Below are 16,661 nucleotides of genomic sequence, written 5' to 3'. Positions count from 1 at the left end.
AGCAACTCTTTTTAATATCTACTTAAATGAAATAATAATAAAATGGAGTAAAAATTTACATCAAGGAATTAAACTTTCACCTACAGTTAACTTAAACACTCTCCTCTTTGCAGACGCCCAAATAATAATTACAAATTCTGAAGATAACTTACAGAAAGCTATTTTAAATCTAAATGAGATATCCAAAGATTATGGTATGATAATATCAACGGAAAAATCAAAAACTATGGCCTTCAAAGGACAAGATCCAGCAAGAACTAAAATAGTATTAGATAACAAGATCTTAGAACAGGTGAATTCATTTAACTACCTAGGATGTATGATCACTTATGAAAATGAAAAAGATATAAACATAAAAATTACAAAATATTTAAAAATAACAGGAGTAATTAACTCTATATTTAAACCAAACCTAGTTCAAAAACAAACCAGGCTAAAAGTATACAATACATTAGCCCTACCGGTCTTAATGTATGGAAGCGAAATCTGGACAATAAAACAAAAAGACAAAGAAAGATTAACAGCAGCAGAAATGAAGTTTATGAGAAAAACTGCAAAGTATACCCTATTTGATCACAAAAGAAACGAAGATATTATGAAAGAATTAAAACAAGAACCAGTAATTGAAAAAATTAAAAAATATAAACATAGATGGATGGAACACGTTCAAAGAACGAAAACAGAAAGATTACCAAAACAAGCCTTAAAATACAAGCCATTAGGAAAAAGAAAACCAGGACGTCCTCTTAAACGATTCAACGATGACGTCTAGGAACAGGCCATACTAGGCCTAAATCCTTGATATGTATGATGATGATGAGATAGTACATGACGGTCTCTAGAGAAGGGATTCCAGTTTCTCGCAACCCTCCTCCTATCCATGCAATGTAAACAATATCCTTCAAGGGCAAGCCACAATATACTTAGAGATGTTTTGATAGAACATCTCAAAGTATATTGTGGCTTGCCCTCTATTTCAAGGTACAGCAGTAAAATTCCTCCATTTTAAGTGTATAGCAGTAAAATCATGACCTATCATTAACAAGCTAGGACTCTTTCCAGTGGGCTAATGCATGATCCCACTGCTACATACTCTACCAAATCACAACCTGGAGGGCAAGTTCTGGCAACAAGAACGTCATTCTCTGTATGGGCATCATGTCCAAGAGTATATCTCGCTCTCAAAAACTAATTTCAATAAAAATGAACAAAATACAGAAACTTGCAAAAATTCCTACAAAAACTTTCAAATCAACTATGAACTTCTAGTGTAAATATCATACACCATCACTTAAAATAGATGTTTGTTTCTTGGTATCCAGCTTCCTTTGATACCAAGAATCTATGGTGGTCCAAAGATCCACAAGACAGATATACCTTTAAGACCAATAGTAGATAGAAGAGATTCACCGACTTCCAACTTGGCGAAATACCTCACCAACATGATCTTACAGCATATGGGAAAAACATCTTCCTTCATAAAAAATAGTACACATTTCATAGAAAAAGTGAAAGATATACATATTGATCCATCAGACATCTTAGCAAGTCTAGACATTATCAGCTTGTTTACAAACATCCTGAGACAAGAAATTTTGAATATCCTAGAAGACCTCTTCCCTCCGGACATCTTAGATCTTTTTAAACATTGTATATTTTATTTATTACTAAATAATTTAAGGAAATTACAACGACAACTAGGATATACATTAAAATAAATTTTAATATACTTCAATATTTCGACAACGTCATTTTTGCCATTTTCAAGAAACTTAAGAACAAGACATTAGTGCATGCAGGCATAACAAACAGTAAATGAGGAAGTAGCAGGAAGCTATTATTTCTCCTAAAGTCCTGATGGTGCCCTCTAGCAGGCAATATTGGTATTCTTTGGCAATTGGGCTGAAGGTCTTCTGATGTAAATTTCCCAAATTTGAGGCAGTCTCATGCAGCCAAATTTGTTGAGGTTTGGATTGTTTCTGGGCTGAAGCTGATTCCATGAAAAGCCTTTCATATTTGTATTTACTACAGTGTATTATCTTGGCTTTCTTCCACCGTATTCTATGGCAGGTATCCAGCGCATGGTCAGCAAGATCAGAGTGGCTGTATTGGTGAAACCAGATGTAGTCCTTGTGTTCTGATATTTGCTGTCCTGCCTGTTTGGCCAAAGTAGGACAGCTTACAGCTGCAAGGGACCTGGTATATACCATGTAGGTCTTTAGTAGAACGGATAAGGGATGCCAATTTTTTATATGGTCTGTAACAAGAAGTTAAGTCATGTTTTTTTTTTAGGATTTTTGCAATTTTTTCCGAGGTGCCTCGGATATAGGGTATGGTGATGAATTTAGAGTAATCCTTGTTGTGTGTGTGTGGGGGGGGGTTACTGGTTTCAATATTTTTTGGATTTTTTGGGGGGGAAGGGTAGCCATTGGCTGAGAAAGTGTTGAGAATGTGGTTTAGTTCTGTGGTTAGGGCACTGTCATTTGAACAGATAAGTTTAGCCCTGTTGTGTAGTGTCTTAATGACTCCATATTGTTGTGAGGAGGGGTGGTGGGATTGTTGGTGAATGTAAATTAGAAAACTCCACAGGCTCCTTAAGAAGGTCACTTCTTGGCCTGTGGAAATCACTAACAAATTAAAACCATTTAACTCCATACCCCCCCCCCCCCCCGTATTGATGGACTTCCAAAAATACATAAGGAAAATGTGCCATTACGTCCCATAGTGGATGGCATTGATTCCCCCCACATACAAACTAGCTAAACATTTGGCCAAAGTTCTCTCACATTATACTGGCAACATACCTTCACACATAAAAAAACTCAGCCCACTTCAAAGCCAGCATAGAAAACCTTACACTCAAACACACTGACATAATGGTCAGTTTTGATGTCTTCTCCTTATTCACAAATGTCCCACTCAAAAAATCTTTAGAGCTAATCCAAGCTAAATTTCCTCCCGATATCACAGCCCTATTTCAGTTCACTATGAACTCAGGCTATTTTGTTTGGCAAGGAAAATTCTACAAACAAATAGAGGGGACAGCCATGGGTTCACCACTCTCCCCACCCTTGGCCAATTTCTTTATGGAGACCTCTGAAGAAAAAGCCTTAGCCTCTGCCCCACAAAAACCAACCATATGGCTTCGCTACATTGATGATGTGTTCGCTATTTGGCCACATGGCTCTGAAACACTTCTCTCCTTCTTAACACACTTAAACAACCAACACCCCAGAATCAAATTCACCCTGGAAGAAAATAAAAATAACTGCCTTCCTTTCTTAGACACACTAGTCACCCGCCAGCCTGATGGAACCTTGGTTTTCTCAGTCTATAGAAAACCCACCCATACAGGCAGATACATTCACCAACAATCCCACCACCCCTCCTCGCAACAATATGGAGACATTAAGACACTATACAACAGGGCTAAACTTATCTGCTGAAATGACAACGCCCTAACCACAGAACTAAACCATTCTCAACACTTTCTCATCCAATGGCTACCCTCCAAAAATATCCAAAAAATATTGAAACCAGTAAACCACAACCCCACCCCCTCACAACAAGGATTACTCTAAATCCATCACCATACCCTATATCCGAGGCACCTTGGAAAAAATTACAAAAATCCTAAAAAAACATGACTTAACTTCTTGTTACAGACCATATAAAAAATTGGCATCCCTTATCTGCTCTACTAAAGACCAACCTTCCCCCCCCCTCCCTAGACCTACCTGGTGTATACCAGGTTCCTTGCAGCTGTAAGCAGTTCTACTTTGAAGGAGGACCATAACTGATAGAGGATGGCTTTTTTGTTGTTGTTGTTGTTGTTGTTGCAGTGAGCTGGATACGAGATCCTCTCTGCAGCATCTTTGAATTTTTGGAGCTAGCCATTTAACTATGGCATTTTTGTTAGTCACCAGTTGCATTATGCTTAACTTGTTGAATAAAAGGTTAAGCTTGAGCTTAACCTTTTATTCAACAAGTTAAGCTTTATTTTAATGAATGTGTTAAATGCTCTTTCACATGAATTTCTCCCATTATATATTAACAAATGTTAACAGGAGCAGTAAATTTTGTATACATCTGGTTTCTTTAGATATGCATGGGATTGTTTAGGTGATCTTAGGAATTTAAGATTGAAGATATTTTATCAGAGCTGTGAATGCCACTTGAACATGCCATTTTGAAAATCATGGCTATTTCATCTAGGACATTTTTAATGTACAGCAAGAATGGCAACTGCTGGAGATTTCACTTTCACTTTTTTAGGATTTATCACTGCTATGAAAACCAAACCATCACGTTTGGTCTTCACATTAATATTTATATTTATTAATATTTAACCAACTGTCTGCCATGCTCTCTCATTCTCCTGAAAAGCCACGACCCATTTCCTTTACATCAGGTTGTGTCTTCAATAAATAATTCATCACAACATGCACATAGTTACCAGTGGTATACAGCAGTTCACAAACCAGCAAACAACATCACAGCAAATGAATGCTTTCCGTTATGTTCAAATATTTTCATTATGTATATTAACTGTTACTATTTTTTTTAGTTTATTTACATAATCATCCTGACAATGTGAAACAAAAGATTTTCATGAAACTAGTCGAGAAATTAGTAAAAATAGTTTCTTATCCTATGTGATTTGTGGAATAATACCAAAAAATATTCCTAAAATTATCTATTATATGCGCCCAATTATTATTACTAAGCACAAAAAAAAGATACTGGTGTTTAGAAATGAAAAACAAGCAACCTTTATTATACAAAAGGTTTCTTTTGTCTTTAGTCAAGACAATCAGGATGCAAGAGCATCCTGATTGTCTTGACTAAAGACATTCATTTGAAAATGTTCTTAAGTGAACATTTTCAAATGAAGATTTGACAGTTGTGTAACCTGGAAAAGACCCTCTCTTGATGAATCCTTGAATCCCTGAAGGAGCATGCATAATAATTCATTAAATTATTATTATTATGCCGACACATTGTTAAATTATAGTACTTATCTGACTTCACTAGGAAATCAATATATTGAGATAACTAAAGAGGATTGTGTTAACTAAAGATAAAGTTAAATAGTGCGTATTAGAACACACTGTATAAAACAAACCCATTCAGGGGTAGGATAATTGAAGATCTGGATAACTGAGATTACTTAATTATCAAATTAAGCAGGGCCACAAGATGATAGTAGCTGTCTGCCATACTCTCTCTCCTGAAAAGCTTGATTCATTGATAGCTTAGCTCACTATCAAAAGCTTCAATGACAGAGATGGGTTGAACACCTGGCTTGAAAAAGTCAGTGTAAAGGAGCTCTACCTGCTCTCTTTAGAGAATAAAATGGATTAAGTACAATTTAAGTTAAAAAAAATAAACATTATTAAATTAACAATAAAGGAGATAATTCACATACATATAAACATACCTTTTAATGGCTGTAAATTTATTCGAATTTCTTCATCATTCTCAATGCACTAACAATAATTTCAATTTAATTTTCTTTGGGCTCTAACAGCACCTTACAGCTTGAGTTCTCTTGTATTTAAGATCATATGGCCTTATGCATGCTACTATTATTTTTAATTTCTATTTCCTCTTTAAATGATTTAATAGTGAACAGTATGTCACTCAAATGCAAGTGAGTATGTAAAAGACAATCACGGCCACCTTATTTTTCCTGTTAAAGAAGTAAGGAATAATCCTCATGTCAAAATCTGTTTAATGGTTCAATAATTACATCATGAGAAGGTAGGATATCCCACATTAGAAAAGCAATCAGCCCCTGACACTTGGAGGGGGGGGGGAGGATTTTCAAGTCTTTTATTCATGGCAACAAAATACCCCATTATGGATCTTTTCTTTTAGTGTATCGATGATTTTTGTTGTAGTCTACTAGTAAAGACATTTTGCAGAAGTGACCTGTTGATCAATTTATTCAATGAAATTAATTCAAAACAATGGTGAAATTGCTTAAAAGATCACTATAAGCTATTTCAAATTTTTAACATAATTTGACAAAAAAAAATAATAATAATATTCAATGACAGGAAACCAACACTGATTCAAAAGTTACAGACTAAAAATCTTTAAAGTTAATATTAAAACCAAGATAAGAATTTATTATGAAATTTAAAAAAAAAAAAAAAAAAATTTATAAATGTTGTATAGGTTGCTGATGGAAGCTACAGAGCTGAGCTATACCTTGAAAAGCAGTAGTTCAACAAAACAATTTCTTACAGATTACTAGTTTTTTAATAGGTGTGTGTTAATTTCTGTATGTTCATGAAGTACATGTATGTGTACTTCATTTTATAAGTGTGTGTGTACACATTGTTAGGATAGACAAAATACTACATTAGTATTTTGCAACTAATTATAGAAAACCATTACCCTCAAAATGCCATCTTTTAATTCATCCTCTTCAAATTCTGTTGTTTCATCAAAATCTAATACAGGTAAGTGATCATTTGTAACCTTTTGGTTTTGCTAAAAAAAAATTAAAAAAAAAAAAAATATATATATATATATATAATAGTAAAATAAATTATTAAAAACAATATTAAACATATAAAGAACATTAACGTATGTTCCTAATACAGTATAGCACAAAAAAAAAGCACTACAACGATATATGTTATGGAGTTCAGTTATATCAAAGTTCAGCACTGTTTTTGTTTTTTTGTACCATACCATACTGGAAGAAAACATGGAAAAATATTAAAATATTGAGTTGTACTAATTTTTGAAGAACACAAATGCTAATAAAATACAGTTGACCCTTGAAGAATGCAGTTTTTTATGAATAAATATATTAGAAAATATTTTTGGAGATTTGAGACAATTTGAAAAAACTCGCGGACAAATCGCGCAGCTTAGAAATATCAAAAAAATTGAGAAAAAGTTAGGTATGTTATGAATGCACAAAAGATATGTAGATGCACAAATCTATTATAAAAAATTAAAATTTATCAAAACTTACACAAACACTTACAGACCATACATGGCCTTTTGAAAAATTTGAAATATGAAAAATTTGAAAAAGACAATTTGAAAAAACTTGCAGACAAATCGCACAGCTTAGAAATATCAAAAAAATTAAGAAAAAGTTAGGTATGTTATGAATGCATAAAATATATGTAGATGCACAAATCTATTATAAAAAATTAAAATTTATCAAAACTTACACAAACACTTACAGACCATACATGGCCATTTGCAGTCGAAAGAAATGTAAACAAACATAAAGATCCAGTGTTAAATCATAATTGCATAAAATTAACTGTTATTAATTAGTTAAATTAATTAGCATAAAATAAAAATTTTAAAACAATTCGTTCATTAGTGTGTAGGCTAAGCTACTGTGAAGTAAGAGTATCAATTGCACTAGGCTACCATAAGCCAATCATATTGTAGTTTGTTTGTTATCAATGTATGAATCGTTATACCAATAAATAAATATGAATAATTTCTTTTTCACCTTATATTTTCATTTTTGATGTCTAATATTAGTAATACATATAACATCTACAGTGTTTTATATCATAAGACAATATTGAGGTAGGTACTGACAGGCATACAATTCATCTTGTAAACAGATAATGTAAACTTACAGTATCGATAAATACAGAACTGTAAATGTATTTTCACTTCCTTATGATTTTCTTTAATAACATTTTCTTTTCTCTAGCTTACTTTATTTTAAGAATATAGTATATATACATACACACCACATAAAATATGTGCTAATCAACTGTTTATGTTATTGGTAAGGTTTCCAGCCAACACTAGGCTATTAATAGTTAAGTTTTTGGCGAGTTAAAAGTTATACACGTATTTTTGAATAATGTGGGATGTCGGCACCTCCTAATCCCCCACATTGTTCAAAGGTCAACTGTAATGTATTGTGTGATTCTATGTAATCCATGCCACAACTAGAAACTTTTAACCCAAATGTGATAACTACTTGAAGGTCGTTCCCATCAAGTTCCTATTTCTGGTTGGTCACAGGATTCCAATTTTTTTCCCCTCCTTTCTGTATCAGGTTTTTAATATACTACCTATAATTCAGATGATCCTAACATGGTAATCTCCGATCTATGTAAACCTAGGCAACCTGTATTCAAGCCTCCTACAGAGACCAATTAAATGCATTTCCAATGTTCTTATCTTAAATTCACTACTTTTTGGGGGCTAGTATTTTTCTGCTGGATAAAAACTTCAATTATCCAGAAGTAAAAATGCTGCTGCCACCATATGAGACTGACTAACTTGTCTTCCATTGAAAATACAGAGTATTTCAAAAGGGGTATACAACTTTGAATGACAACAGAAGGTAAACAACAACGAACGAACAATTTTTATTACTGTCGAAATGTAGCGTGACACTTGACGTTTCAACCCAGACAGTTCAAGTTCAATATGACTGCCTCCAGTAATTCAGCAAGCATCCCATCTGAAATCAAATTCCTGCCACAAGCAACAGTAATTCTGGAATTATTACCCAAACTGGCTGGTAGTGGTAATACAAACACTTGATCTTTCACAAAGTCTCACAAGAAAAAAAATCTGACAGTCTAAGATCGGGGGGAAACACTGTGGCCATGCTACAGACACCCCTCTACTAATCCATCTGCCTGGAAAATGGGTGTCAATATACAACCTTACATCTGTCAGGTGATGAGGAGTTGCTCCATCTTGATGGTAATGTAAGAGTCTGTCGTAATCATTTTCATCTAATCGTGGTATTATGTATCCTTATAGCATGTCCAGATATACACCACAAGTAACAGTAGATGCCGAAAAAAAAGAAGAGTCCATACACTTTCTTCTTGCTTATGGAGCAAAAATGTTAGTCTTTGGGGTGGCACAAACATGTTCTACAATGCTGTGTGGATTTTCGCTTCCCCAAATTTGCAAGTTGTCCACTTACGTGAAAAGTGCACTTGTCAATGAAAATGATTACGTCCAAAAAGTCCCCATTTTGTTCTATCCTACTGATCATTTCTGTACAAAAATCCTGCCATATCTTCTTATCATCTTTCTTCAAATAATGTAGTAGGGTAAATTTGTAGAGCCTTAAATGCAGATGATGTTGTAAAACACGCAACATAGTCACATGTGGAATTCCAATTTTAAGAGACGATCGTCTCGTTGACTTTCCAGGGCTTCTCTGGAAACTTTCCTGAACTTCTTCCTCAATAGCATCGCCAATTCGCGGCCTTCTCACTAACCTTGGACGATGCACAAAACAGCCTGTCTCCACAAATTTTTGTGCCATGTGCACCTACTAGGAGGTTCTTTAGCGTATTGTGTGCAGAAATTCCTCTGAAATTGTGTTGCAGACTTCGTTTTTTCAAACCAAAACATACAATGTACTTGCTCTGCACCATCAAAAGTCATTTTGATGGTGCAGAGTCTCTGCACCATTTTCAAATAGTGTGACACATCATGCCATCCAGTGTTGTCATTTGGTAATAAAGTTATGTGACCAAAAATTTGTGTTCCACTATGCTATGATATTTGATCACCTTTTGTACATCTTCCAAGTACATCTTTGATTACTGTAATTCAGTAATCAAACTAAGATATTTTCTAACCAAAGGATATAATAGCTCACATCACCAAACATGCTACAAAGACACCAGTTCTATTACATAAGTGCTTGCATTATCTATGATGATGCAAAAGTTACCAGAATAGTCAGGTGATAACATGATATTGTCATTACCTACATGTTCAATGCCCAAGTTATGATAGTTTACATATATATAATATAAAAAAGTTTGTAGCTCAGTTCTTGTGAGATTAGGAATTATTTTTAATTAATTTATTCGTTTTTTTGAAGAACCAATTTTATAAATTTCTGCAGAAAGCAGAAATTTCTGGCTACAATATACAAAAAGTTGAAATTTGTCATCATACAATGTCTATTTCAAAAAAAAAAAAAAAAAAAAAGTTAAAAAAACAACTGTGGCTAAAGTTTGGCTATCCCTTTTGCTCCAAGAATTTCTCACTGTTTTCTAGTGTTTTACCATGATACAAAACAATGTGATATATGTTTTATTGTGACATAACGCAATGTCTGAGAAAGATACCTTAACAGTGTTTGAACAATACTTGAATTAAAAAATGACTGTCTGAGATATGCAAAAACCTGAATTTGTGATCATACAATGTCTGGTTCAAAAAGTTGAAAAACAGCTGTGGCCAAAGTTTAGCCATCCCTTTTGCTCTTTAAGAATTTCCCATTGTTTTCTGGTGTTTTATTGTAACATACTTAGAGTGATTTTTCCTAACACTTACATTCTGGCTTGTTCTCATTCAAATCTGTTTTCTTGGCAAGTATAGTCATGGTTTGTTTTAATGCATGAATTTATACAAAGGGTTTTATTCCCTAAATTTGGTTTTAAGGACATTTTTGCCTAATATAATGGAGTCAAGATGCTTTTATGTACACCTCCAAATCAAAGAATTAGAATAATCAAAGAAGAGATGTTGAATGATTTACAATTCTAATTTATTGCATGGAAAAGAAGTATTACAAAATATGAATTAGCATCATCTAAATTACATACTTTGTAGATTATATACCACGTAAACACATAAAAATGTAACATGAATTAAAGAAAACTGATATTTGAAAACATTCACAAAATTAGAACTTTTAACGTGGTCACAATATTAGAATAATATGAAAACAAATGCACAAAAATTACAGTCAAAGGGAAACATGATAATTAGTACTTTGTTGCATCTGTCCCTTAGCTATTGTGACTGTTCGTAAACAGTTGGATTATTTACTAAACGATTATTTACTAGCAGTTCACAGTCTTTTTTTATCAAAAAATGTCCATATGGTCTGCAGACTAGAAACAAGTTCAAGAAATGCTCAAAAATTTCTTGGTACACTTTGGAATTGACTCTTTCGTACACAATAACACACTACCTGGACCCTCTGCGGTCATACAAGCCAGTACCATGTGAGAGAGAGAGCAGTTGCAAATTTCACCAAACATTTCACACATCCTTTATCAAATACTTCTTGCTTGAGACACCAAGCACTTATCCCTTGATGACATCGGACATACAAAACATACTTTCATCACTAAAAAGCACCTTTTTCCAGTCCTCTTGACCCCACAACAGTCTTTGCTTACACCATTGCACTCTAGCTGCCTTTTGCTTGGAAGTCATATTCGTCTTAGGCACATGTGATTTAAAACCCAATTTGTGAAGTCATCTCAACGTCATAGATTTAGACACATTCATACCTAGTGTTCTTTTCATCTCCTGTGAAAATACCTTACACTTTGGAAGTGGTTTTTCTTCATGATATTCTTCCATCTCTTCTCATTTCTTGATGTAGCAACTCATGCCTGATTCAGAACATTTCAATTACCTAGCTATAAACTGTTGAGTTTGGCCTTCTTTGTGTAGAGACACCATACAATACGTCCTCATTCGACCATGTTCATCAAATGATTAACTGAAATCCACATGCAAATGATTCCTCACACAAGTCAGTTCCGCAGCTACTGAAATATATGCTATTTCTATGCTCTCCTCAAAACCAATCAGAAAAATTTGGAATATTCCAATATTTTGAACCACATTAGAAATTATTCTAATTTTGTGATTTTTGTAGCAAGGCTTATACGTTGGTCATACATAACTGGTAATTAACTTAAGGAATTTACAACGTATAATACGGATATTAATTGAAGCAAACTTTAATGAATACCTTCAATATTTCGGCAACGTCACATTGCCATCTTCGGGAACATACAAATATGGCATGTGCACGCAGGCACTAACAAAAGCAAATGAGGAAGAAGGCAAGAAACTAATATTGTTCCTAAAGTCCTAATGGTGCCCCCTAGCGGGATAATTGGGTAAAAGACAAGACAATTACTATATTGTCTTGTCCACTGGGCTGAAGTTCTCATGATGTAAGTCTCCCAAATTTGGGGCAGTCTCATGCACCCAAATTTGTTGAGGTTTGGAACGTTTTTTAGAGCTGCTGATGATTCCATGAATAATCTTTCGTACTTGAACTTGCTGCAGTGTATTCTTTTAGTTTTCTTCCAACGAATTCTATGGTGGGTATCTATGGCATGGCCTGCAAACCCAGAGTGGCTACACTGGTGTAGTCTTTGTGTTCTGAAATCCTGATATTCGCTGTCCTGCCTGTTTGGCCAAAGTAGGACAATTTACAGCTGCAAAGGACCTGGTATACAACAATATGGGGTTATTAAAAACTATATAACAGGGCGAAATTAATCTGCTCAGATGACGATGCCCTAACCACTGAACTAAACCACATTCTCAACACTTTCTTAGCCAATGGCTACAAACCCTCCCCCCCTCACAATAAAGATTACACTAAATCTATCACCATCCCCTACATCCAGGGCACCTCTGAGAAAATAACCAATATCCTCAAAAAAATGACCTAACTTCTTGTTAGGTCATTTTTTTCCTCAAAAAAATGACCTAACTTTAAAAAGTTGGCATCCCTTATCTGCTCTATCAAAGACCAACCACTTCCCCTAGACCTACCTGGTGTGTACCAGGTCCCTTGCAGTTGTAAATTGTCCTACTTTGGCCAAACAGGCAGGACAGCAAATATCAGGATTTCAGAACACAAAGACTACATCCGATTTCACCAGCACAGCCACTCTGGGCTTGCAGACCATGCCATAGATACCTGCCATAGAATTCGTTGGAAGAAAACTAAAAGAATACACTGCAGCAAGTTCAAGTACGAAAGATTATTCATGGAATCATCAGCAGCTCTAAAAAACGTTCCAAACCTCAACAAATTTGGGTGCATGAGACTGCCCCAAATTTGGGAGACTTACATCATGAGAACTTCAGCCCAATGGACAAGACAACCCAATTAGCCCGCTAGGGGCACCATAGGACTTTAGGAACAATATTAGTTTCTTGCCTACTTCTTCATTTGCTTTTGTTAGTGCCTGCATGCACATACCATATTTGTATGTTCCTGAAGATGGCAACATAACGTTGCCGAAATATTGAAGGTATTCATTCAATTTTGCTCTAATTTTGTGAATGTTTTCAAATAACAATTTTCTTATAATTTATATTACATTTTATATGTTTACATGGTTATATAATCTACAAAGTAGATAGATTTAGATTATACAAATTCATATTTAGTAATAATTATTTTCTATGCAATAAATTAGAATTGCAAATCATTCAACACATTTTCTTTGATTTTTTGATTTGGAGGTGTATAATGCAAATCACACCTATGAAAAACTTAGTCAATAGCATACGTTTGTATTATTATTATCATGGTAGTAAGAATTTACAATATGGAAATCTTTCTCTAGACACCAAATAGGGAACTTTTGAAAGTCCTTTATTTAAAAGTCCTTACCATAAGCACGGCGATGATCAAGCTCATCTACCACCTGGAACCAGTAACAAAATATTCATGCCCACATTCAGATTTGAAGTAGTAGCCTGCTGGTTGGAGAGTGAATACGCTAACCATTTGGGCAACCAGGTAGATATATAGAGGATAACATAAAACTCATCCTGTGTTCAAGGCATAATTAAGAATATTTGCTTTGAATCCTACCATGAGTTGTTTGTAAGGAATGCAAGCAGTTGACTAATTTTGACATCAAAGCAAGAAAATAGTAGAGTAACAGAATAGAGCAACAAGCCTAATGCAAACATGTCAAGTTTTAAGTAATAAGTTACACTAAGTTAAGACACTTGTTGGGTCAACATGCTTCAAATAAATAACATACAATATCATAGCATGTTATTGTATGTTATTTATTTGAGAATTTCTTAGGAAAGCAGTTTAATTTCCTGAAGTGAATAAATTAGATGAATGAGAAGCAGACAGATGAATATGAGGAGGATGGATAGGTGAGGAAAAGTTAGCAGGGAGAAATTAAAGTTGCAGTGAGAGAGGTGGGTTTGTTTTTGTAAATGTGAACAGACTCTCCTGTGGTGGTTCAGCATGTGGAAAAATGAAGAGAAGAAAGAAGCAGGTTCTGACCCCCAAAGTCTGGACACTTGGGTGTGCTTCTATTATATATTTAGTAATTAAAAAAAAAGAGAGGGGAGGGAAGAAGACAATGTTTGTTACTGTTAATCTGTTACAAAAACTTTTTGGTTTACTGGAAGAATGGGAACAAGTAAATTCCAGCAGTGTTTGGTGACACAGAAAAGGATGAAGTCCTCTGTGTCAGGTTGACATAAATAGAATCATATCCATCCTGTAAATAATTCAGTAGATAACCTTGATATAGAACATGTCATTCAGTGAAAGACTGTTTGCGACCAATTTTTAGAAAAGAAGATTATTGTATAATAAGCATTTCCAAAAGCATTTGGGATGGCATATTGTATTTATTTAAAATAAGGGAAAACAAGGATGTTACAAGTGTTTCTGAATCAGTTAAGCCAGTTTCAATGAGGTTCAATAGTTTCCATGTGTTATTCGGAATATGGTCCAGTGTTACCATTTCTAGGAATCTTTGAGTAGGTATGCTTTATTTTGTATGTCATGACAGGAGGTATACTGCAAGCTGTAAAATTCATTGCAAATAAACTAAATTAAAAAAAAATTAATCTGAAACAGTGTTTAGGCAGCAACTGATGGCATTGTTAGCCCTAAAATTTATGTCAGTTCCAACACACAAATACTGAACACATCCAAGAATACACTTAAAAAAAATAATAAAATAGGCTTTGCAGACAAAATAACTTTGACATCTACCTAAGTCTTCTATAGCTGTTGCAATAAATGATTCTGGTACAAAATTGTTTATTGCAAAAACAAACAAAAACAAATATAGCATCATTATCATAATCAAATTCCTTATATGTACTTTCAGGGGAGTGTATAGGAATCAACACTTTTCTTCCAAATTAATCTGTGATCTCTCAAGACTCCAATATTATCAGAATTTATCTTTCTATTTTCTATGGCACATCTCATCATATCAATTCATCTATATCTTGGATCTTTGGTTTTTTCCTCTGGATCTTTTTTTCTACCATCCTGGCAGAGAACACCTCTGTTAATTTTCCTCTACCACAATACTGTTTAAATGGCCATACCATCTGAGATTAGCTCTTTCAATACCAGGAGCAAATATTCAGGGTGTGCTAGGTGTGCAGTGCTCATCCGCTGACAGTGCCGGATTAAGGGGCGGGCTGACCAGGCAGCTGCCCGGGACGACAAATGTAGGGGGCGGCAAAACTAAGGCCAGCAATAGAGCCATATATCTATGCAACTTTGAAAAGGCAAAGTAGGGTGTTATTTCTTATTAAAAGTCCATAGGGAGAGTAAAGACTGTATTGATAGCAAAAATAAATAGTTAATAGTAAAATAAATTATCACTAGATAGCAGGGACTTCATTTTATAACAGTCATCATCACTATTTGTTTGCGTGATTTTTTTTTTTTTTATATTTAAGATAGGATGGATCGCAAAGAAATTAAATTAAAAATACCATGTACTATAAAGTTGTTTTAATTGAAGCTCAAATTATAAAAGTTTAATAAACAAATGTGTTTTGAAATTATTAAGTATTTCTTTTTGTTTTATTTTGCCTGTCCTTGAAATTTATAATAATACTGGTGATTTAGTGGTAAGTTTTACATTTTATTATTTTTAGTATTAAATCCCCTTTTATTGTTAATTCATTTTTTTTAATCATAGAAATTTGAAATTTCTAACCCTTCAAAATGTCTTCTAAAAAATTATTTAGAGCAGAAAACAGTAAAAGAAAATTAAAAAAAGAAAGAAAGAAATATTTCTAAAAAGTGCAAAATATTTAACTAACTTCCTAAAATCAACAAATTCATCTTCACCTGACTCTACTTCTTTTAACATTTCACTAAAAGAAGATGCATCACGTGATGAAAATTCTACAGAATTAAACTCTGATGATATAAGTCTAAATGAAAAAGATCAAAAAAATGAAAATAATGATTTGCAAATTTCAAATTCAAAACTGACAAATTTCAAAGAAAACCTGCAGAACATTTCTGAAAATACTTTTCAGTATAACGATCCTGCTACATGGCCTTTCCCATTAAACTCTGCAGTTCGCAATTATATTTTATCTTTCAGATTTATTAGAATGTACCAGAGATGAAAGCAATGATTTCATTTATCCCAGAGACACAGAAAATTGATGTTTTTCAGCATCAATGTATTATAGAATAACTCCAAATGATGAAAAATATTTATGAAAATGGCTTATTTATTCAATGAGTGCCAATAAAGTATTTTGTATTTGCTGCAAATTATTTCAGTCTAATAAAGTAATATTAGAGTAAATGATTCTGAATATACTTAAAAGGATCAGTTGGGCATTGTAAGTGGAAACATATAAATGATTACTTAAAGAGTCATGAAAATTCACCAGAACATGTAAAAAATTATTTCAAATGTGTTGAAAAAAATACGAGATTTCAAAAAAGAAAAACAATAGATGAAGAAATGCAGTCAGTCATTGTTAAAGAACGAAAGCATTCAAAAAATGTATTGAAAAGACTGTGTGATATTATATTATTTTTATCAACCCATAATTTGGCTTTCTGCAGTTCTTCAGATCAGTTGTATACTCCAAATAATGGCAATTTT

The 16,661-nt window shown here is 33.7% G+C and overlaps 1 protein-coding gene across 1 annotated transcript in view; it reads right to left on the bottom strand.

The window, feature by feature from the left end:
• Nucleotides 1-16,661, bottom strand: part of LOC150105464 (bifunctional 3'-5' exonuclease/ATP-dependent helicase WRN-like) — a 370,108-nt gene that overhangs the window by 328,380 nt on the left and 25,067 nt on the right. The window contains exon 2 of the mRNA XM_090394834.1: nt 6,406-6,501. Coding sequence (XP_090250960.1) covers nt 6,406-6,501 — 96 coding nt within the window. The remainder of the gene's footprint in view (nt 1-6,405; nt 6,502-16,661) is intronic.

This window comes from Typopeltis vanoorti, chromosome 6 (genome assembly GCF_054136105.1).
Source record: "Typopeltis vanoorti isolate ZY-2024b chromosome 6, IOZ_Tvanoo_1.0, whole genome shotgun sequence".
NCBI lineage: Eukaryota > Metazoa > Arthropoda > Arachnida > Uropygi > Thelyphonidae > Typopeltis > Typopeltis vanoorti.
The sequence above is the reverse complement of the archived record's forward strand: the minus strand, read 5'-3'. Positions and strand labels throughout refer to the sequence as shown.